Genomic DNA, 25941 nt, shown 5'->3' on the forward strand with positions numbered 1-25941 from the left:
GATTGAACGCCATCTACAAAAACACACTGTTTTCTATTATTAAGATAAGATGAAAGTAATGTTCCAGCAAGCCCTCTAATACCATATAGATGTAGCTTATCCATTAAAATCTTAAATGAAACGCAATCAAACGCTTTCGATAAGTCACATAAAATTAGTGAAGCCTGTTCTCCTTTCTCATAAAGTTGAATAATTGTAATTATCATCTTAGAAACAGCTTGTGTGGTGGAGTGATTTTTTCGGAACCCGTATTGACCGCGATCAAACATGTTATTACATTCAAAATAATTATAAAGTCTCCTGTTTAGTATTATTTCAAAAATTTTAGAGAAGATTGGTACAATAGTGATTGGTCTATAGTCTAATGCAAGGGGAATAGTAAAACACTCCATACAGTATTGACTCTGAAGGAATTTTTTTTATGTATGTACTCTAAAACTTAACAGATAATAATGTGCGAACATTGGTGATCCCTCGTTTATCATAACGTATTATACCATCTTATACAAAACATTTGAAAGAATCTTCTTGCTACTTATAAATCTGACTATTATAATTCAATAAATAATCGTATAATATAACAATGTAAAACGGCAAATTGATTTATGATGGGAACGGTGTTTTATTCGCTTCAATATTTTATATCCCCAGCACGTGCCCATCACAATTTCGACGATGACAGTTTGCCTTATGACAGTCTACCTATAGGTATCTAGAGCGAGATACGCCGCACGATAAATAAAGATTATTGTGTTCCTCTCGTCTCTCGAACAGTAAAACATAATACAAAATGAAGCTGGGGCATTCCCTCAATCCTTTATTTTTAGATTTGAGTCTAGTTTAATTAAACAGTACTCAAATGCCGAACAGCGTTAATCACAAATTTTGCGAACAAAAGTCCTCTACTTATACAGTTTCAAGTTTAATTAAAGAAATCTGATTCCATACTAACTTGCCTTTTGTGCCATTAATTTAAATTACTGTTTGAGTAAATTGATATTTCATATATAATGGATATCTGAAACTTATTTTTATTCTTTTGAAATCTTAACTTTTAATAATTATAACTGGGAAAGGAATAATTCTGCCCTCTGTTTTAAGCATAATAACATTCTGGATGTCTTCAGAATTAGAATGTGTCCCGAAGCTATTTCGTCTGTACTATAGCAAAAGTAAATATTTAGCTTTTCAGCACATTGGAAAAGGTATAACATATTTACAAAATAAAGCCGTTTTCTCTTTGTGCTCGGATCTTGGTCTCAAAAAGGCGATATTTATGTGATAGGTTGTAGACACCCTATACGTCGAATCTAATATTGAAAATCGTTGGAGTGTACTTATTCATTACCTTGTTACAGGAACTGGACTTGGAAGGAAATCTTATCGAGCTCATCTCCGATCGGGCATTCGCCGGTTTGACACATTTATTCAAATTGAACCTGAGTTACAACAAATTGAAGACCTTGCGAAGCAATCTATTGGATAGTGTTCCTGCAATTATGGACTTCGATCTTCGCCACAACGAGCTCGAAACATTAACTTTGGACAACGTGAAGCCCATTCTACATAACTTTCACAACGGAAATGGTCACTTCTATCTTGCTGGTAAGTTTCGGAAAATTGCGTAAGTAGGTCTTGCGAATATTATATTCGAATATTGAATACTGACCCCACGTAGTGCTTCTCTGAACTTTGCTTTAATATAAAAAGGACAACCGAATTTCCCTTTTTTAACAACTAAATCGATACGTTATTGATTATATCCCAGCACGGCTTCCCACATTCTCCGCTTTCCACTTAGTCATCCCAATCAAAGTTTATAATAAACAACAAGTTAAAGTTGATCATAGTTTCGTACGGATGGTTTTAGGCGCCCAATATCGGATATTCTGTAAATTAACTTTCGTAATAAACGTCTGGTTTGCTATTTTGATGCTATTAAAGTTAGTTAGGAACTGACCGACGATTTTTTATTACCGAAGGCATTTTGATCTACAAGCACCCGCTTACAAGATAATTACAATGGCTCGTGATGTTGCTTTCCCATTTTCGGATGAAGTTTACTATACGATTTTCAACACAAATTAGTTGGATCACAAGTTCGTTCGTTGGTCTAATATAAGTTTATACCAATGAATCGACGCCATAGATTGGTAATGGAGGGATTGTTACACTGGGGTATCGAATATAGTTATTTTTGTTGGGGATAATAATTCCCATGAAGTTTTATTAAAATCAAACATTTGATTTTTTAGACCATTCCGTTTCATCACGGAGAACCAGTTTTTTTGATGTTTACGTCTCTTTCATTTAACATAACGTAACGTAAATTATACAGTGAAACTTCAAGCGCTACATAAAGCGCCAAGAATTCGGTTTATTCATAGTTTCGTTAGTCTCGCAAGTATTAAATTTAACGTCGTTGTCATCCTGTGTTATTGATTCCCTGTCAAAATCCATTCAAGGTAAGAATCTAGAATGGGCTTTGCTTTTTCACATTTCTATTTATAATCGGATCTTTAACAGGAGAAATCTACCTGTTTCACAAACACTTCAGTTATGGATGAAAACGGAGCTCGACAAGTTTTTCTATTTAGAAGGAAAAGCTCACCTTCTGGAACTGTTAATATTGTTGTGTAAACAAAGTCATGTAGACGTTATTTCGGCCTAAACACCAAAAGTATTGACAGAACATGCTGTATATAAGAGTTTTCAATTTATTACGTAAATCTGGGGGAGTTTTGGTTGGCTTCATTTGAAATTGTATCTCAGTGTTTTTTTTCCTTATAGAAAGTTGGTAAATGTATAATTCTTGTTTAAATTTTATCGCTTTTATAATGAGATAACGAGTAAATAAAGCTGCTGCTAGTTTTCGCGATGGTAAATCTTTTTTACGCTAAATTACAGAGAGTCAACCCTATTTGTTTTGTTAATGACGCAGTTCGTCATTTTTTTATAATGGATGTGTGCAGTTAACCAAAGTTGTGTGAGAAGTGTAACGCATATTGTCGGATTACGGAAAAATTTCTGTCGAGTTGAAAAAGCAAGCAGCTGTAGTACAGCGAGGTCCTTTGTTAAGGTTATCTTGTTTTATTAAAAGTTAAAGGTTTCTACCGCCCCAACGGCCACCGATAATTTGATCAAGTTATTCATCAAGCCAGTTTTGTTTGTTTATCTGATTCTGTGTTATAAATCAAAGTGGAGTTCAGAAACTGTCGGCGTTTACCCCTTATATCGCAAACATCGTACCAGATTCTTGGATTTTTGAGAAAAAACTGTAGGTGGCTTTAAGATTGCTTATTTTGTCTGTCGCCGCCTGAGTGTGGGGTCATACTTCTAAACAAGCTTTGTAAGCATTTCATTCTTTCATTGATTTCCTTTTATTTTTCTTATGTGTTTCGAAACACACTTTTATAATTGTTAATCAATTAATTGTGTGTTTATTCGAATCCATTGTGCGACCCGAATAGAGTTTTTCATGTCATATTTTTTTTCGAGTTTTTTTTGGTTAGCTGGGCAGGTGTCTTTGTCCTTTAATATGTTAACTAAAAAAATTGATTCTTAGACAATTCAGTATTAAGATGGGGTGCACCAGTAGTAGCAGCGATTCTGACTGGGAAGAACATCTAGAAAACGTGACGGTTTTTTTATAGAGAGAGAAATTCCACCGAATTTTGTGGGTAGATAGCAACACAGAAGAAAAATGGTAAACGGTGGGAGTCTTATTCCAAAACCTAGCCTTTATAAATTCCACATGTATTTTCGAATGAACCGCGAGGAATTTGAGTTTGTAGATCATAAAAGATGAAATTGCAAAGAAAAATATAGCAATGCATTTGCACAAACAGAAACGGGACAGACACGAACCGACACGTGTTTCAAAAATTTGTAAATTTTTGACATCTGCGTACACACAATTGACGCGGGTGTAGTTGGCAGTGTGTCTTGGCGTGGCGTGTGCTACAAGCTACATCATCCCACACTTTTGTAAAGTGGCGCGGAGTGGCATGTTGTGGGGTGGCGTCGCGTACCGTGTTGCACGTGTGTTTCTACCTTAACGCGTAATTCTTGGAAACACTCTCTTAACAGCGATAAAACGCGTGCGTTAATTAAATTGCGCCTGATAACTCCTTCTTGGAAAACAAACACATAAAACCTCGTATAAAGTCCGCATAATTGACCCGATGTGTCTTACTTAAAGCATCCTATCTAAATTGAACAAACTAAAAAGCGTTAAATTAAAACGAAACATTACACAATCACAATGTTTCTACATCTCTATTCCTAAAAAGAACGAAAAATACGAAAATACAAATTCAAATAAAATAAACCAACTTTGTGCGTACGTTCGTTGTACGCACTAATACTATACTCTCTAGTACATCTTTTGTTCAGAAAATAAGTAAGGTCTGATTCAAATTCGTGGTGTCCAACCAGGATTCTTTAAATTTCCCAAATAAAGTCATAAATTTCGAAATAGTGTCAAAAATTGAGACAGAATTTGAGTCTCCACACCCGAAAAATTGTGAATCTCTTAGTATTAGGTATTTTTATTAGGGCTTTTAAAGCGTTGGAGCACATAACAATTAAGAAATGCTTTTCGCTGCTATAAATTGTAGACTTTTTATCGCGTTTGCAGAAGGTCTCATTTTGCATACTGAAATAAAGTTAACGGCCCGTCTCTCACATGCGTTTTTATGCTTTAGTCGATATTGTAAATTGCAGGAGATGGTGGGAAAGTTTTTGCATTCCTGTTATAATACGACAAAAGTTTATCGCTCGAAAGGTTCTTTGAAATTTTAAATGAAGTTCCCTAAAGAAATTAAAGTTTAAATTACGTCACAATAAACATTATTTGTTGTTGATTAAACCTTTATTATTCAAATTAGATTTGTAGTTTTTGCCATTCACAAAGTTTAAAGAGTTTATAGAAATTGACTTGCTAATAACTTTAACTTCCAAGAGGAACTCGATACGATACGTCACTTTGGAAAAAATAAACGTATTCATCTCCGTAATTAATGTATGGTCAACGTTCAGTTTACAAAACGAATTGAAAATCGAAAGTTTGCTACAAATGGATTAACCCCTGAATGATGGCGTATCGGTTCCGCTTTATGTTTGTAAACTTCAGAAAGGTCGCTTCCTATACGACATTCTATATTCGTAAACATGTGCTTCAATATGTCCAAAGCAGCAAATATGTTGGCTTTATGTTTCGGGGATCCGATAGCCTCGCATTCCCATGAGAAAGAAATCAAAATGCTCTACGTCTGGTTCTTTCCGAAAAAGGAAGGAAATTAAAATGTTATTTTCAAAATTTATTGCCTCGAATCAGAAATTAGAACAAACAATCTTTTTTAAGACTCTTTGGTCATTAACCTAAAGCACACGCGAATTGATAATTAACAGTAAGGCACGACTATTTTGTTACAATTTATAGTATTTTAATTGTTGCTTCCGATTCTGCTTCATTTTCAAAGGACTTCGTCATGTTCTGCTGCGATTAACTTTGGAATGATCGCAAAATTAATTAAAAGCACTACAACAGGGGGATATTATTTTCAAGGCCTTGATTAAATCACGTTTAAAACCATCTTTAAGGGAGTGTCGTATAATACTAAGAAAGTTATTTGTCTCGCAGTAGAATCTATCTACTTTATGGGCTAATTTTTTTATAAATTAAGCAAAAAAAAACGAATACTAGTTCGATTTTGCAAAAAATTCGGCCATTTTGTGCAAAAGCAAAAAATATCCCTAATTTGACGAGAACAAAAAAAAACACTTTTAGCTAATCTCCATGTATTTGGCCTATTCGACTCTTTACCCGAATAGAATTTACAATCTGTTCCAGATATCGTACGTTAGCACAAAGCTTTTCCCTTTCTTTTACTACATACGTAGTGTTTTATGAAAAAAAAAGTGCACGATCCTGCTTTTCATAACGACCCATTTCAAAGATAAAGGAAATGAAATTGTTTCAATTCAAATGAACTTGCCATAAACGAAGTGTGGTGTGTGCACGTTTTTCATCCGCCATAAAACGATTACGTGTCTATCCGCGACTTTTCTGACACAATAGATTAGCATACAAAGTAAAGGTCGCCCTTTGGACATTTCCATAACTTCGTAATGATCTCCGCAAATCTTTGTGAGAGGAAAATGTAAATTAAAGTTGACTTAACAATATTGATCTAGGAGTAATGAAAGGAGAATATTCGAAATTAAAACTTTCTGTGTGTGAAGCGCAGTAGCTCTAGCGTCTTTATTACGTTTCAGGGTTTAAAAAAAAAACAGAAAGCTCATCTTCAAAGTAACTAAAAGCAACTCTCTAAAACATTTAAGCAGAAATAAAGAGTTAGCGTGACACTTCCTAGAAAACTTTAAACCTCTCTTGGCTCCATTTTCTGAATATGTAAATGTAAATTCAGAGACGGTTGCAGTCCCGCTTAATGATTATACGCTAACTTTTCTCTCCGTTAATTTACGCAGTATACCTATGCAATAAATCCGTACGATTTCCTCTTGCGACTTTTGATATCGAAATTGGAAATAGGTAATGCAATTCCAATTCAACTTGGAAAATCATAGTTATGAATATGAAAGGAAGTTTTTAGTAGTCTCTAGAGCGATTTTAGAGCGAAATAATGTAATGCAAAGCATGGATTTCGAATGAGCAAACTCTCTATTTCTATTTTGCAGATATTTTTGTGCAGTAGTGCACGTGTAATTATGAATTTCAAGTCTGGAATTCCTACCAGACTAACAAAAAGTAATAAATTCATTAAAGTATAATTAGTCTCTAACGGAGTTACTTTTATGATTACCTATAAGTATTATCGTATACATACATCAATCCAAAAATGGAAGAAATAATGGAAAACAGTCATAGGCGTATTTGTAACATATTATAGTCCAGTCTCATTCTAGGAAATAAAGAAAAAATAATTCGTGTAGTTCCAATTTTTTCCGGAATGTGTGGTTGCAGGATGATTGTGTAATAAAGTCCCGAGCGATTTCGGTACTGCCATAGGGGGTTTAGGGTACCGTTTCTCGGTTTTTCGGCTATACTTAGAAAATGGTGGGTCGTAGGAAAAAATCGGTCGGTGTTGCCAAACGGACAGTTTGGTTACTGTCAGCCTAACAAGACGAGTTGGCAAAGTTGAAAAATTCAGTCAACTTTCCAGCAGCAGGAAACGGATTCATACGACCTCCTGACATCAAAAGGGCTGTGAGAATAATGGAGGAAGCACTGCCCGGTCTCTCAGGAGCGCACCGGCGCTGAGCACAGCCCCTGTTCGAGTTTAGAGGGACTTGTTTCTTGTGTGCCGAGACAATTGAGGTCAGGTCAGGTCAATTAAAGTCAGCCATTATCGTGCCAGCAGTTTTGAATACTATTACAAAGAAAACAATAATCCATCTTTATTCTTTTGAATGGTTTCCCATTATAGAACATGTCAATGTTTGATCTACATTCTAGCTTAACTAATAACTAATTGTACATTTTTTTTTTTTTTTTTTAAATTTTTAATTAGAAAGCTTAAACGGAAAGCTTAAGGTTGAAGAACTCGTTAAATGAATATAAAGGCAATGCGTGAAAGTATGATTTTAATCTTTTTTTGTATAATATTATTTATATAATAAACCACGGCTGGAAATGATAAATGGGGAGATGCTGTGTTGGTGCGATGTTGCGACACCTAACTGGATACTCACAAGCCGTCAGGCGGGGGGGGACGAGAATGCTCAAATCGCTGTGGAGGAGATTTTGATTAAAAACAATATTCTTTGGATGGGGGTCATTCGTGATATAAAACCAACGCCAGCTATGGTGATTATGAGGCTTAAAAAGGAGTTCGGAGTGTGATTGTGAGTTGCATTAGGAAAACACAGTTATCAGCTTCAGAGAAGTTAGCTTGGTATAATAAAACGAATACAGGTAGCACCGAGCAGGAAGAGCGCCTTAGAGTCGTTCGTATGGCTGCTGAAATCGTGAAGGCTGAAATTCCAGGCTCAGGGATATGACATACAAAATTATCCACCGAGGGAAGAATTTCTTAACCAAGCAGACTAGGTCGTACCTGAATCACTCCGCGTATTCTTGGAAACAGTAGGCCCACATAAGAGAATAGGTAATGAGATGAAAAAGAAGAAATAGATCAGGGATTTCCCACGCTATCATTTCACTCATTCGCCTCAGATCGTTTCTATCAAGAATCCTCACTGGTATTGCTTTTTTCATCCACCCAAAATTTGGATCGAGGAGCCTAATCAATTTATTTAACCTTTCGGATTTAGTGCATCCTATCTCGCTGCACAGCACCTGGAACTCTCAGCCATATACCACCCTCCAAGACCCATAACTCAGTTCAATGTCAATGTCATTACTTTAGACGGGTTCAATGGTTTTCACAGTTTGGGAGGGATACAATGTGTAACCCCAGCGCACGATCTTCCTTCTTCAGATGAAATGAAAAGACTGACATCAGCTCCTCCGGCTGATGAAGTGGGCAAGTTGGGTGTTCGCTTGAGCTGCATTTCTTCGAAAATTTGAACGGGCGAGAGCTAAAAAATGTTCTACAGGATGTTGACATGATCAATCCAATTCCTATTGATGCTCTCGTACCAACTCACAGATGTGATATGGATCGGTGGTGCATGGTTGTAATCAGAAGGCGTTATTGGGATGCCTTCAATACCACTATGGAAGGGTGCAGTTGGTATGCAAACCTATCAATAAATTGTGAAAATACTGCCGTTATACCTCTTCCTACCTTTCATAAATTCAGAACCAAGCAACTAGGACACACTGTATACAGCCCTTTTATATGCCGCAGAAGACTCGGTGAAGCAAGGTTTTACCACCTGCTTGTAACCATGGATCAGCCCCTTTATTTAAAGACTCATGAAATAATAGCTTCCAGCTAGAGTATTATTTCGCTGAGCAAAGTGGAAATGGTATGGGGAATTTAACGTGCTAATGTCGTTTCTGGGTTGCACTGGCTACACAATGCAAGGAAGTTTGTTGAAAGACCTATGTGCTGCTCGTCTAGGACGTTTTGTCATTTTTATTAATGCTGAAATTCGCAACTGAAAGAAGACACCGTCAATTTGAAACAATTGAAACACATGACAACATATGATATTGAAATGAACGTTTCTGTTACTTTCATTCAAGAGAAGCTGAAAAATGAACTGGTTCGCTTGAAAAGTAACGGTCCAACTGCTGCTTTATGGATTTTCACAAGGCCACCGTCATGAAGAAATTCATCACAGCTCAGCGTGTAGGGGATTGGTATAGTCATCTGCTGCGTACTTCCATGCGTGGGGGCCTCTATGTGCAAGATATGCTCTCCTTAAGAAGCCGCCACCCTGAAGTGTTGGTGGATTATGTGGAGCATGGATACTTCACCATCAACAGCAGTGGATGGTCATGGACAGGAGATGGCTATGGTCGGATATGGCGATTGAACAAACTGTCATGCTTCCCATGAAGAATGAAGGGGGCCTTAAAGAGGAAGTAGCATCACCGACTGTGTCCTGGCCAAATGGGTAAGAGGAACCTCTGCAGCTACTTCTTTATGCTCTGCTCTCGAAGAGTTTGCCGGAATTCGCCAGTCACGGATTGTCAGAAACAACAAAGATCGAGAGAAAGTTTGCGGAGCATCCTCTTTTTCCTAAAGTCACAAGTTTGATGTCCCTTTTAACAGGAGGTGCTGGAAGCAGCACCATCAATTGCTACCAAGCAGTTGAAATCAGCATGAGAACTATGTCAACTTTCATGCACAAGAATTCTGCAGAGATGAAGCAAACAAAGAAAAACAAAAGACATTGTGGTTGACCCTTTGATGGTATTTCAAAGGACACTAATAACGAAGGAGACAGACGAGGATGTTGGTGATCTTCTGAAATACGAGCTGTCTCCATTCCCCATATCAGTTTTTGATGAGGGAGGAATGAGGAAAACCCAGAAACACACGTTGCACCCCCCGCGAGTACAAGCGCCAGTGTGGACCCAAAAACGTGTTGGTCATTGATGGTGGCTTCCTTCTACATCGAGTGAAATGGCATCCCAGCAGCACTTTCCCTTTAATCGCCGACCAGTATGTGGCCTACCTCAAAAAAGCATTACGGTCACTGCCATGTGGTCTTTGATGGGTATGAAGACCCACTCATTTTGTGCCGTTGCTTTACTACCAACTGCGGGGATAGCGGTAGGTGCAAGAAGACTACCATATTTTGCACCATTTCTTGTGCCAACTGTCAAGGCAGCTGTCCAATCCTGGCAGAAGATGAAGAGGACGTATGATGATCCCCACAGAGGGGACTTGTACGTACATCTGAATTGGGAATCATCTTTGCTGATTCTTGAAGGATATTTAATTCTCTAAAATCATCCACTTATAGTTAAAAGTGAACAAATAATGAGCTCGAAGAAAAGATCGACCTAAAACGTGAGTTTTTTAAAAAATTGCTCACCTTCAAGCTGCAAAACGAAGCGTTATGCGGAAAAAAAGTATAGAAACAAAGTTTATAAGCTTTCGATTTTTTCCTACGACCCATCATTTTCGAAATTTAGCTAAAAAACTGCAAAATTGTACCGTAAACCCCTTTTGCCCCTGCGGCGGCACCTAAATCGCTCAGGTTTTTATTTACACAAACATCAGGGAACCGTCAACCACATATTCCCAAAAAGATTGGAATCACACGAATTATTTTTTCTACCTGCCGTTTTTTTTGCATAGAATGACTGGACTAATAACTCAACTTATTATTTGTGTGGATTTTTTATAGTTCAAAGGGTTGGGACCACCAAGTTTTTAGATCCTGCATGTTTTCTTATTGCGATAGAGATGTGTTATTAAGTTTCATAGCAGAAATTGAAGTGGTAAATGTATAACAATAAATTTTGCATATCCTGGTAAAATGATTTACTCCAGCTTGCCACGTCATCGCAATTTAAACCAACGTCGACATCATTTACGTAATACTAGGGATAAAGTAGGCCATAATGTAGGTGCTGTAAATTTTATTCTCCTGTCTTGATAGTTTGTATCACAGCCGGGCTGAACAAATTTCATTAGTCGAAATCGCTTAGGCCAATCTTACGTTTTCAAGTTTATTGAAAACAATAAAGATTTTTTTACTAAAAGGTTCCAGCTTTAATCATTTTAAAGCGGAATAGTCTCGTGTTCAAAATAAAATTTGTAATAAAATGAACGAAGAAAATGTACGTTTTTTTCGTGTAGGGCAAGGAAAAATTCTCAACTGTGAATTGCATGTTTTAAATTAATTTCTTTAAACTCAAAGAAATTCGCGTTTCCGCTCTAGCTTTCAGCTCCATATTGGCTTTCAATTGAAATTACGTAATAGGAAACTCAAATTGGTTTTAAGATTTCAAATTTCAGTGTGCTTGTGAAATTTAGCGTTAACAATGTTAAGCTTTAAGAGTGGAAATGAATTTTCTTTAAGCCTCTTAATTTTCATTATTACTGTCTGGTACCAAAAATGACAATAGTTGCTACTATGTCATTTCTCTATTGCTAATATTTAAAATCTTATTCTAAAGTCCGTGCTTCTGCTTTAGATAACAGAAAATGAGAACAAAAGCGCACAACATGGAAATTAGTGACTTGGTTATTTTTCATTACTAATAACATCTTCGCTTAAAATCCTAAGCACGGGTGACATACGAGTTGTAAATCTGATCTAGTCAATCTGCAAACGGGTCATTAATTAAATGTATAGCACTTACAGTTCATTGGCATGTCACCAACTTTACAAATTAACATGGAATTAATCGAGATAGTTGGATTCGCAACAGTTCACTTTATTACGCTTTGCAAATAATGACCATGATCCAATATGGCCTAGAAGTCATAGCTAGAACTTCGAAATCAATGCTAATGAAACCATACGGGGTAAAGTTGTCTGAGAAAACTAGGTCCGATAAATTCGCTACCTAAAATTTGTCTAAGAAAAGTATGACCTTAACGACACTCGCAATCCTCTCGAAAATTGTGCTACATATCTGAACAAGTGATAAAGCACTCGTATATCACTCGTATTTGGCCGATTTTGTTATTCAGCTTCGCGTAAAAGCTCCTCAAATCAAATTTAAAATCTGTTTGCTCGGAACCTTTTCCCAAACAGTTTTCTGTCTCGTTCAGCTAGGAATTCGTAACTTTAATCTGACCAATCTCGGTTACATGTATTGTAACGATTTATTTTCCTTCATCACGAAAAACTCGTTATTATTGTTAATGGTATTATTACTTGTTGGAGAACCCCCGTAACACATTAAGCGGCTTGATTTGACGCACAGGGATTGGGAACTTCCTTTAACTCTTTATCCGGTAATATAATTTTTCGTTGGGCACATTTGTCGAAGGCAGCTAATGGGTAGATTGCATATTCAATTAGAACCTTTTCTATGTTTGACCTGTATTTTTGTGACTTCGACGTTTTTGTTATATCTTCTTTATTGAGAATATATTTGGGAAATTACGCATGTGGTGAGTAACCTGCCTTTTGCTGATTTTATGCAGATATTGATTAGTCGTTCTACAGGTGGCCGATGAAAAATTGCGTAATCTTGTAGTTAGGCTCGCCATGCTCTCGTCCTAGCCATTCTCTAACATCTGGGATGAAGGTCTTGGTCTGAGATGATCTTTGATTCCATAGCGTATTATAGGTTTTACGTTGGGACACTGTACATGGAGGGCTACATGTTCTCGTTAAATAAATGCAGTTGTCTTGAATTTCAAAGAGTTGGACTTGCTAATACACTTCACACTAGAGATTATTTTCAAATGTTATTAATTTTTTGGTTATATATGGTTTTTATTATGTAAGAGATACTCATTTTTTTTGTGTAAGTACCGGTGTTTTATAATATTTTCCATTATTTCAAGTGAAAATGTATTACTATTAATCATCCTTTTCCGTTTGCCCCGACTATCTGAAACGTGTATCAAACGAATAATAGATAAATGGAACATTTAGATACTTATTGAAGTAATAATAAATAGATACACGTTCCTGTGTACGCTGAATACTGAATACGTAACTGCAGTCTACATACATCTTTACCCTCCCTGCTGTTTATTATTCACCATGGCATCATAGTAAAATAACGCATACCTAATGTACAATACTCTATTTATTCTACTTGGCCGATTATTGATTTTGGGTGAAAATGTGTCAGTAATTGCAAGTATCCCCCTTTAACCGAAAGTTCTACTAAAAACTTTCCCCAACGAACAGTTTAGAACGAAAATGGCTGTACTTAAACCATTTTTGTTGTTGAGCGCCTCGCAGAACGGTGATGGTAATGTACGTACAAGGATCAATTTCATGTATAAAGTATGTGGGGTATTCGACCCTTTTCATAATAAATCCTTTCCAACTTCATTATTGTTTTCTGCCGCATACTTGCCCCAACTCTGCGCGGGCTTTTATTAATAATATACAGAAAAATAGGGTATAAATATAGTAATATAGTGAATAGTGTGTGCTCAAGAGATAATCCAGGGTTAAGGTATTTATTTAATCTTCTTCACTGCGTAAGAGTTATTGCGGAGGGCGTGCGCTGACGTATAAATTTATTAAAAAAAAGATAATCCTATCCAAATAATGCTTTTTGTGGCCGTGATCGCATGCCTAACTTCAACAAAATTATAAACTCTTTGACTTTTACTTTGACTTACTTTGACGTTTAGTCGCCGTTTTCTCTCAGTAATCTAAAAAATGTTAGTTGTGCGTTTGATAGAATGAAAGATATTAGGAATGCGTTTCCCCATTTTAAACATGAAAATTTAAAAAGACGATTATGGACTCAGTGAAAATTTGATTATGCTACAAATTGCATGTAGAAGTTACCTCAAGAGTTGGGTTTATGAACTAAATTTGTATATCAAATGGTTTCCTTGATCCTACAGTTAACTCATATGCCTTGTTTTTCGAGCATCATTGTTATGCAAACACATGGTGTCCTCATTCTGTATTCTATTACGCTCTTCGCAGGATTCAGTTGAAAATTTATTTTACTTACACCAGATTACTTATACCGAATTTGCTTATGATGAATTGCGATTGAAAATATTAAATCTTACACCAAAAAAAGTTTTCCTTCAGGAAGGGAGTGTATCGTTTGTAAAAGTAATAACTGTAGGAAACCGGGCTCTGCAATAAGAGTCAATCCAAAGAGCGTTTTTATGTAACCATAAACAACTCCCTTAAGATTAAAATAAAAAAGATACTCCCTAACACATGTGCATGAACAATAATAACATTGGCTATATGATTTTTTTGTTTGATGACTCCGCTATAATATTTATCTCCCCCTGTGGTTCCGGGGGTCTTCCCCTGGAGATCGTAAGAGGCGATTTATGGACATGGCCTCCAATCGCCTCTTTTCGAATTCCTACACAATACTGTTTACTTCTCCCCATTTTTCCCCCATTCGCGGGCAGTAGCTGTAAAATGCACATGTGAACGGCCCTACTTTGAATATGGATAGTGAGTCTTTGGACAAAACTTTTATTGTTCTGGAGTTCAGATGGTTCTCAGAGTCGACAGGGAGAGAGATGGAACGATTTGTAAATACCACTGGAAGTGGACACTTTACCTCGGCTCCTTCTCATGCATTCAAATGAAGCAGATTTATTTTTTGCGAGGTTGGTAAAAGTAAAACCACCTGTGTCACCAAAAACGATCCAGACAGCTTTTACCCTCTGAAGGGTCAAACGTATATGCCAAGCCCATTGCAACGTTTCAACTGTCAGCGTTTTGGTCATGCATTCATCATCTGTAAATATATACTAAGGATGTCGGGGTTACTTTGGCCACTAAAATGTTGATTTTTTAATGTTTTTTCTATAAACCTTAGTTATTAACGAGCGGCCCAGCTCGTTCATGATTTTTGACCTTCTGTCCGTCCGTCCGTTCGTCTGCGATGATGATCACTCGCGAACAGTTTCGAATTCGCAAATTCTGTTTTCAATTTTGATTCAATTTTAGTCAATACTCGTGAATTGGACGTTCTTTCGGTCCATCTGTGATTGTGTTAGCACAGATACCACCCGCATACCTGCACATACGCGATTCTGCCCTTTTATGTCTAAGAATGTACCAAATTTGGTTCCATCGGTTCAGACGTTTAGCTGGAAATGAGAGTTTGACACACTTGCGCAAGGGAGATTCTCCCCAAAAGCTTTTCAGCTGTTCCTTTTTTGTCTGAGAATATGTGCCGCAAGTTTGGTTGCATTCGGTTGAGCTGATTAGCCGGAAATGATCGACATAATCCAAATTAGTGTAATTCCGTCAAAAAAGTGGGGGGGGGGCTCATGTTTTACCCCAATGCAGTACCTATGATTTGATCATTGGCAACGAATGAGGGTTCTTCATCTATCATTTTGAATCTGGTTGACGGCAACATGCTCTTGTGGAATTCTGCTTTAAATCCGGATACGACCTTCCTCGCCACTTCAGCCACGAAGTTCATTCCAATAATTATGGCCATCTTTGTTAAAATTTTAACAACCCCTTGACCTGTATCTTTAACATTCTTGTCGTCTGTGTCACCTTTTGAGTCTTAATTCCACTCAGATGAGATCTTTGTGTGGAGATTTCATCCATATCTTTATGAGAGAAGTCAGAAAAAACAGATTTTGGTGGTTTTGATAAGAATCCTGAAAAGTTGAATGAATCGGGGTCGAAACCTATTCTCAAACTTTGTTGAGCTGGCACTACTTTTTTTTCGAACCCGCTGTATAAATGGCCAGCTCAGGGATGTGTAATAAGGCAGCGGTTAGTTCTTCGGTTGAGCGCCACCAAGTTTCTTTAAATTATTGAACGTTCGTCTCATGAAACTAGGAACTATTAAAAGAAAGCGATAAAATACAATGATTGCAATTTCTCGCAATAAAATACTCCAGAGTTTTATTGACCGTTAATAAAATTCTCCAGAATTCGCTAATTATTACCAAACAACTTGTTAAAATACTAAACTTACATCCCTATTAAATTTGTGATCGATTACGTGCCATTACTAATTTATAATAATCCCTAAAATTTAAACCGAACAAAATGTCAAATCTCTTTGAACACAAAAACCTCCAAACAATAATTAAGAGGGTTGTTTAGGAAATAATACTAACACGGCAATGGTTGAAACTTAGATCAATCTTCAAATGGTAAAATCGTAAAAAGAACATGTGATGTTTGTTACAGTGGTTAAAGAAGATTTACGAATTTGCGTATGCATTCACTTTAAATTCAAATTATAGCCTCCAACATGCGAGAAAAGTGTATCCCAGTTAATCCAGAAAATATCTTCTAGTTATAGCATTATAGGTATAATATACAATACAATTTTAGGTTTATCTCGAGTTATCCACAAAATAAGCGACACTTTCATGTGGATACACTTTAATAAATCCACTTTTGGAAGCGCACGCAGTATGAAAGCTTTAGAGAAAAAGAACGTCGTTGAGAGGGTTACATTTTACCTTTTCCTTATCGATCGATATACACACCCGAGAGGGGCGACAGCTCCCGCATCTTCCATGAACCGCCTTTTTCGTATCGACCGCCTTTTCCGTATTGTCCGCTTACCAACTTAAATGGTGATTATAAAATATGGAGTAACACAACCTCACATTTCGACGAACTTAACTGATATTTTTATTAGTAGCATGGAAAATTTTGGACTTCTTTCGCAAATTTTGTTGTTGAAAACGCTTAATTAGGAAAGTACCCCTCTAACAATTTTTATTAATTTCATGATCTTAACTCGGACCCCGAATAACGTAACGTAGCCCACCTTTTAGCGCATTTTCCACGCAATGCAATGTCACTTATTTATATGAATATTTATGCCGTAACTTATTCTCATTTGTATACATGAATAGTCTGTTGCATGACCTTTGGAGGAGTACTGATCAATTCATGGACAATGCCCTAAAGTTACTCATCTTAAAGCGAAAACCTTTTTTCATTTTTTAATACCAGCTGTGACCTGTCTTGATAAAATACGGGGTTTAGACGATGTTACTGATTAATATTGAGAAGACTTTGACTAATGTTGTACTGTACACCACGGCTTCATATGCATTTTCAGAAGCTCCCAGAATCCATGCGAATCAAAGGGCGAAGATGTCCTTGAAACCATCTTGGAACTTTCTAAGTTGTCATTATTGTATACTGGCTTATGAAGTGTGATATATTTTCGTAGCACCCTCATCAAATTATTTTCTGAGAGTTAGTATTAGCACTATCATTAGTAAGCGTCGACGATTCACAACCCTGTACTCTATTTACACAAAGTTAATAAATCGCGTCACTCAAGGGGAAAATGAAACAGAAAATCATTTTAAACTTGAAGCTTTGTTCCACGATTTATTTATCAGGAAAAATAATAGTCAAGTCATGTGTTTGCTTTTTGTATTTAAACTAAAACTAGAACAAAATCATCGGCAATCCTTCTGATTACTTTACATTATTTCTCGTTATATTTAATGGGGTAGGTTGCCGTTTTCTCTGTTGTACCTAGTCTTGGAATTTGAAATTGCGTGCATTTGTAACTGACAGTCATGTTCCTTGAGTACCCACTCTTAAATTTAATATAAAATTGAGCAGCCTTCCGATGTAAAAGTTAATATGGCATATTTACTACCTATTTGTATGCAAATATTTATGTTTCGTAAATCAAATAAAAAAATTTATTTCATCCATCGTTGATTTTATAGATAGGAAATATGATTCAATCTCTCTCTCCTCCAATATTGATAGCATATATACGACCAATTTTTAAACTTCGTTTACGATGTGTTACAAAAAAAAGTTTAGCAAAAAAGTCCTTCTGAAATACGTATTGATGTAACATGCGAGTTCCTCGAAGGCGTTCTTCTAAATTCAATTTATAGTAAGTAGGATTTTTCACTTTATTACTTTTTCACAATATAAAATGCTACAAATGTGAATTGCAAGTAAGTACGGAATACCAATCAACCTTCCACGTTTATTTGGTACCTACTTTTATGTGAAACATGCCATTGTGTTAGAAAATTTGCTTCGTTCTTAATCAACAACGCAAAACTGAAATCTCCTTTCATAGCTCTTTCTGTTCCACTGTGCTATGCTTAGTTTACATATTGCAACACAATTCCATTTAAATAATATACACGAATAAATTTTGCAGTTATGAGATCACAGTAAATGAACCATTTCACCTTGGCTCATGCAACTTCAATTGATCTTGTTAGATCCCAATTTTCACATAACCGAACAGAAATGCAAATCAATCGACCATTGTCGACTACGTATTTACACTACGATGAGCATATTTAGATTCGCAACTTTGATGAATTGATACATTTCGGGAAACTGCAGGAATAAGGGATTTTAGAATGAAAATTTCGAGTCACCCGGAGAGGATTCAATCGTAAAATGAAATTTTAAAATTCAAATTTACATGTTCAATAGTCGATTGTAAATTGAGAAAGATGGTTCGCGGACGGATAACTCAAAATGCAATTACACGCCCGCTAAACAAAAATATTTCTGACGATTGGGATGTGCGGAAAAAAGTGGCGATTCGTCGGGAGGATTTCCTTAATTGAGTTGTTTTGCAATTATCGAGGTTTTATAGACACGCAATCTGAAACTTCTTCAAAACTCATTCATACTAATTGCTTAGCGCAATTCGTGCCAAAATGTACACGAAATCGCTGCCTAGAAGTTATTTTCTTTTTCAACATTTTATATGAAATATGAATATGTAGTTATTCGTTCTGTTTCCTCACTTTCATTCCCTTGACTGTTCCAATGTATTCTTGCACTTATAATATTTCGTTTAGCACTTAGTCTAAGTAAGCTCCATATAGCCAACCTAAAATCAATAAAATGCGAAACAGGTTCTTTCTTCCAACAACAGTGTGTTCATCTTAATTTTTCCGTAAGAACAAAAAGGGGAACGCTATCTTAGCAATAACAGTTTTTTTTTCTAATTTCCAGGAGAGCCAATTTTCTGTCAGGTGGCATTGCACGTAGATGTATAAGAAGCAAATTGTTTCCGTTTTGTTTTAGAAAATACAACCTCAAAATGAGTCCCCTTTTTTCCCTTGTGTTGCGGATTCAACTTCCTAATCTGCGGAGGTGCTATTGCAGCTTCACCCAAGTCGTCCATATTTTATTTGTAAACATCTTTTATTATCTGTTGTAAAGTTCCTCAGTTAGAGGTCACCGTTGTCGTCCCCATCCTATAAAATTAAATCCCTTCTCATTTGCCCAAAATAAACTTAGATGGGAGTCCTAAAGGGGACCAGCCGAGTGCAAATAATTTGGAGAGCATTCAATAGATGGCGCACACTTTGCGTAGGTATCATGTCAGCGTCATTATGAAAGTTGAATTTTGATTTATGACTTATATTATATATATATTATTATACATATATACGATTCATTATTACAATTATGTATACAGTTACTTAGGTACCAACATACAAGTTGTAACGTAAATGTTGTGTGACAAACTGTGCGGATAAATATGTAAAAAAAACTTCGTTTCCCAGAAATGGAGCCTGTGGCTTTTAGGATTTGGTTCAGCCACTTGACTATGAATTAATGACTATGGAATAGATTTAAATTTTTTTGTTTGTGATGAATTTTTATATCTCAGAAGTCATTTTAGTTTATTTACCTATATTATATAGTACTCATTGACATTGCTCCCGTAATATTCAGACGGGCCATTCGTTGCAGCGGGGTCTGAGCCGATTTTGCTTCTGCTTTGGACCAACAAACTACCGCAATGTAGGTCAAGATAGATCCCATAGTGACTTGTCTGACAGGCTTTACATTTACAACACATGCGACTAATTTTTATAAAATAAATGTAACAACATAATGATGTATGTCCGGGCGCCACCAGAGGTAACAACCTCTCCTGGAAGGCAGATCCTTAGTCGGGTAACTGCCTGAATGAGTTTTAGTATGGAGTGTCGTTTGTACAACTGGGGATATCACTTTTGGGTTTGTCATTGAAATTACAGGTTCTTATTCTGCGAATGGTGTGGATATTTTAAGTGGAAAAGACAGTCATCAACCAAAAATTGTCTACATTATTTATATAAGCCTATTTACGTTGTACGTGTAGTGTATGCCATATGTTTTAATTTTTGCCTATATCGCACTTCGAAACCCATTTATTTTGTTTAACGGGGTACGTAAGTTTGAATTAAGTGGATTGGGGGCTGATTTTGGAATTGTAGTTTTTGGATTTATCTTTCATGTAACGAGCATTAACAACTCCTACCGTTGAAGTACCGTTCTCTTATGAAACGCTAAAACGAGTTCATCATGCTAGTTCGACCATTGAAAATTTTTTAGCTGTCCGTCCACTTAGCATTAAAAGAATATCTTTCTCATCGCAAGATCTATTAGTTGTTCTTCATCAGAAATCCGTAATGGATTGAAATAGCCTTCATATTCTTTATAGGCTATTTATTATATTTTAAAGTAGGTATTATATTCTAAAGTCTCTTTTAAAAAGGTTTCTAGATAAAAAATCGTAGGAGTTATTTATAAAATATTTATTGAATTTTGAAATATCATAATCTAAGAGGCTGTTCCCTTGGGGTTGCTCTAGAATTTGATGAGGCCCTTACGAAGATTTTCAAAATGCCTTAGAGATCAATGATTCTTCAGAAATGTCGCACATTCTCCGATGAACCCTCGATGAAACTTTAATGAGCGCCTCAAAATTGTACGAAGGGATTAGCAAACCTAATCCCTTCGTACAATTTAATTTAATTTTTTAAATTTTTTCATATTAATAAGTAAAACGGGACTTTTAAAGTTATAAAAAATATCAAGGTTCTGAAGTGCTTCCTAAACATTGGTATCTATTCAAGTAAATAAACGTACTGAATGATTGCGGTCAACGAAATATCTGTTATTTTTACACTGCATCCTTTTTAATGTAGATATCATATTGCCTTTCTGACAAAGTGTGCATTTTTCGAATGGCGTGTGATTCAAAATTCATTTGGATTGGTAGTAACAAAAGACGTTAACCAATAAACAATTATGCTGAATGTCCACTATTGTATGTGTTCAAAATATTACAAAGTAACTAAGAGAAGAGTTTATTTGTCAGAAATTCTCACTGGTTCAAACTTCAAAAGTGTCGTAAAAAAGATCAAAATATTATATGGTTTAATAAGGACCTAGCACACCTACGCAACACCGTTAAACTTATAAGTGAGCTACACAATTTGTACAAAATTGATGGTCTACTTGACTTAAAACGTCGTATTACGGCGAAATATAAGAAAGCTATCATTAATGCAAAAGTTCAGGCGAATAGTGAAGCTATAAGGACGTCTTCAAACCCTGTAGGTAGAATGTGGGGTATTATTAACTCACAAACCAAACACAACATTTCGGCCAATGAATTTAATATTTATTTTGCTAACATAGCTAATAATATTTTGTATGACCAACAATCATTGCCTACCGACTCGTGTATTAACTTTAGTGATAGTGTACCTCATAAATTTAGTTTCTATCCAACATCTCCAGTAGAAGTTCGTGATATTTTGTATTCTTTAAAGAACAGTAATGCTAAGGATGTATACGGCATAAGTGTAAATATAATTAAGCGTAATATTAGTTTGTACGTATTACCTCTTGTAAGACTGGTAACTGACTCTTTTAAAACTGGAATCTTTCCTGATGCTTTAAAAATTGCAATAGTTATTCCTTTGCATAAAAACGGAGATGTTTATGACGTAAACAACTATCGTCCGATATCGATATTGCCGGTTTTTTCGAAAATATTTGAAAAACTTATGAAAATAAGGATTATGCGTTTTCTAGAAAAAAATAACCTGTTGCATCAAAATCAATTCGGTTTTAGAGAAGGAAAAGGCACCTCAAACGCTATTTTATATTTAATAAGTGAAGCTATAAAATGTTTTGAGAAACATTAATATTTACATGCGACCTTTATTGACCTGTCATGAGCGTTTTACTGTGTCTCTCATACTATACTACTGGAAAAGCTCTCTAAATATAACTTTGATGGAATAAGCATCACACTAATGAAACCGTATCTTAGTGGCAGATCTTAGCGTGTGCGTGTACATAATATAATCTCGGATAAAATTCCCGTGGTAAGAGGAGTGCCACAGGGTAGCATACTAGGGCCTTTACTTTTCCTTATATTTATTAATGATATGCCGTTATCAATACTAAAAGGCACCACCTGCGTACTTTACGCTGATGACGCCACTTTACTGGCACATGACCATAATATGGAAACTGCACTTCATGCTTCTGAAGCCAATCTTAAATTAGTAAATTCGTGGTGCATAAGAAATGAATTGTCAATGAATGCAGCAAAAACTGAAAAACTGATTATGACTCTAAAAACTCATAATGTTAGTGATAGTGAATCTGTGAAGTTTCTGGGCGTACATTTAGACCCCAAATTATCTTTTAATGTACATATTAGGTCGATATCTATTAAATTTAACCGAAATCTTTTTTTATTACGTAGATTAGTAAATAGTGTTTCTCAATTAGTTGTATTAAACGCATATTATGCACTATGTCATAGCATATTATCGTATGTAATAATTGCTTGGGGAAATTGTCCACAGTCAAAATATGCCTTCAAGTTACAAAGACGTGCTATTCGGATTATTGCGAATATTGGTTATCGTGATGAGTGTAGGCATATTTTTTCTACATTACGCATTCAAACTGTACCATGCATGTTTATTTTAGACTGTGTGTGTTATGTAAAATCCAAATTTGAACAATATGCACTAGTTTCGAAAGTGCACAGCCATAATACAAGAAAAAAGCTTTCGCTCAAGATACCATTTTGTAGATTGGCAAAATCTCAAAATAGCACTGAAATTATTGCCTTAAAACTTTTTAATCATTTATCTGATGTTAAAGTAATAAAATCACCGCGACAATTTAAACTAAATGTAAAAAAAATGTTAACAGAATCCGGCGCATTTTACAGCGTAAAAGAGTTTCTAGGGCAACAGTGAATTGAATAACTATAGTTTGAATGTTTTGTTTTTATTGTATTTTCCCATTATTTTCTTTTTGGACGAGTGTAAGTACATTGTTTACATTTCCACGAAATATACATTGTTATTATAGTCGGTGTTTCTTGTGGGAGCTCAGGTCTAGCCTGGTTAACTAATCGCACGGATTAAAATGAAGTAACGATTAGTGTCTGTGTCTGTGTCTGGTGAGGTTATGTAGAGTCCTAAAAAAATAAAAAATAAAAAAAAAGAGAAAAAAAAAATCACACACGTACATTTAAATCTAGGGATAGTATGTAATTCATACTTAACAACATACCTATTGATGGGCACAATAGCCAACGCTATCAGGAAAGAGGAAAACAAAACAAACAAAAAATCATTATAATAATTCCTGTAATTTTATTAAATGGAGTTTATTCTGTAAGTGTTTCTTTGGCTTTGCGTTTGGGTTGAAAACGAGTGGGTTGTGATAACGTGGTGTGTTTCTGTGAAGAAGGAGTTATGTGTTTTTTAACTGTGCTAGGGCGTGTAACTTTATTGGGTGGACCTGTCTTTGTAGTGCATGTTGCGTTACTTATATTTATGGTGTTTCTTTGTTCTTGAGGTTGTATTTGTGTTGTTGCTTGGGTTATTAGTGGAGACATTACAGTATTTTGTGAGCCTGTAGTACTGTTAAGGTTGTTGCTTTTGGGTTGAGTACGAGTGGGTTGTGATAACGTGGTGTGTTTCTGAGAAGAAAGAGTATTGTGTGTTTTAGCTGTGCTAGGCCGTGTAACTTTATTTATTATTATTATTATTATTATTAAACGTTTTGTGATCCTTAAATTATTCATAGACTATCCATGTATTTTTTATGCATCTTTAGGCAGGATTTATAGGATATTCCTGAATTTCTATTTTAAATAGTTTATTTAATATGCAAATACCTTGAAAAGTTATTTAGCTTTGTAAACGCTTAACAGTCTTCATGCGCTTGTTCATGGAATATATTAATAATAATCTCTACGTTTTTAAAGATTATTTCTCGCAGGAATACACTCCATTCTTACCATTTTATCTCATTATACTTCAGTGAGTTCTTGAATTGGCGTAACAAGTTTCCTTATCGTCCTCATTACTTGAAAGTTTTACTAAACAACTCATGTAAACTATTTCTCTCCATTAAGCTCAATGAAGTCATACTTGCGAATGCATCCACGTCGCTACTGCACCGGAAGATTCTTATCGTTTCGCTACCGTTTGAAAATTAAATTAGCTCCGATAGAGACGAAATTTAAAATACCCCATAAAAGCAGTTTAATTAGTAGTGTGTCGAGCGCGTTAAGCGTAAAGTGCTTTAATAATTTCAATTTCAACTCGCATTATAACTACAAACGTTTCCAAGTGGCTTACGATGCAAATCTCATACGAGCATTTCCAACTTTAGAATTAGAACTTACTTTAAAAGCCGTCGTGATGATGAGAGGAGTGCGTCACGCATAAGTAGGTTTCCGAATTTAGTCAAAGCAGAGGTCGTGATGATGAAATTTCATATTTATGGTGGAGATTGGGTTATCTGAAGCAACGCGTTTCGAGGTACGCTGTCAGATTTATTTACACCCTATTTACCATGCGAGGCCTATTGGATTATTTTAATAGCCAAATTGAGCGCTTTGAAGTATTACATAACAGCCTAATGCCGGGCCGTATCAATACAATACGAGACAGTCAGGTGTAGTTGTAAGCGTTGGAGCTCCTTTCGGGTGCATAGCAAAGTTTCTCTTTCACTTTGAAAGCTGAAAGGGGTTGGTAACTGTTTAGGAAGGAACTATATAAATTTGGCATTTCTTCGATTGTTATCATGAATAAGCGTTGAACAAGATTATTTTCTAACAAAATGTGCTTAAATTATATTGATTGTGAAACATGACGCATCAGGTAATGTTTAATTAAAGCAACCTGGAAAATGTGATCAGCTAATTCAAATTATTTTCAATTTTGATTATGATGAATAAAGTGTAACTACCTGATCCTAAAATGCTAAAACATCGTATATAAGCGAGACACTTCCAGATGTCCAGGTGTGATTTTACTGGTTTTTGTTGACCGTTGTACAAATGTTTTAGATAAAAGATTATCACGGACCTTAGACGCTGCAATTAGCTGGCGGAAAATATTTAAGTTTACTAAACCAAATTGATAGAGACGTCATCAACGACTGCAAGGTCCGATCTTATATTTTTATAAACCTCGATTGGTTATGGGACAACAATTAAATTGGAGTTTACTAAATTGTTTTTTAGTTAATAATTAAACGAAAACAGAGAGCGGTTTAACTTCATTTACTAGTGCACCGATTACATGCTTGTATAATGAACTCCCTCCCAAGTTTCTTTTGCGCACCATGCTTTTATTGTATAACTATGTGTCAGTGAATTTAAGTTAGCCACCACAGCTTTGAATTAAAGCATCTTCACTTCAATAAGAAACTTGTGGGTTTGACAAATTGAAACTAGCTTCTATACGGGGAACATCTATATAGCCATATAGGCTAGTTAGGATATTTTCAGGGTAGTAGGAAAAATGTGAAGAATTCAAAGAACCGGAAGAATAAATGGTGAATCATAAAAATCTAATACATTTGATGTAACGAATTTCAAGGGCCTGAAAGATCTGAAGAATCAAACATATTCGGAAAAGTTAAAAGATTCAAGGGGTCTTAAGGCTCTCTAAAAGATCTGATAGATACCAGGGTTTTGAAGAATATGCAAGATAAAAATGGAGTTGAAGCACCTGACGGAATATAAAAATCTAAAACGGAAGAATCGGAAGAAATGTTCAAAAATCCGAAGAAACAACGGAAGACATCGAAGGATTTAAAAGATACTAT

The 25941-nt window shown here is 35.7% G+C and overlaps 1 protein-coding gene across 8 annotated transcripts in view; it reads left to right on the forward strand.

Annotated features, from left to right (window-relative positions):
* The window catches only part of LOC116168257 (connectin-like), a 170512-nt gene that overhangs the window by 108224 nt on the left and 36347 nt on the right, over positions 1–25941 (forward strand). For all 8 annotated transcript variants that reach the window (XM_031483972.1, XM_031483970.1, XM_031483974.1 and 5 more), the window contains one exon: positions 1359–1605. In XM_031483972.1, coding sequence (XP_031339832.1) covers positions 1359–1605 — 247 coding nt within the window. The remainder of the gene's footprint in view (positions 1–1358; positions 1606–25941) is intronic.

The sequence above is a fragment of the Photinus pyralis genome, unplaced genomic scaffold, assembly GCF_008802855.1.
Source record: "Photinus pyralis isolate 1611_PpyrPB1 unplaced genomic scaffold, Ppyr1.3 Ppyr1.4_LG4, whole genome shotgun sequence".
NCBI lineage: Eukaryota > Metazoa > Arthropoda > Insecta > Coleoptera > Lampyridae > Photinus > Photinus pyralis.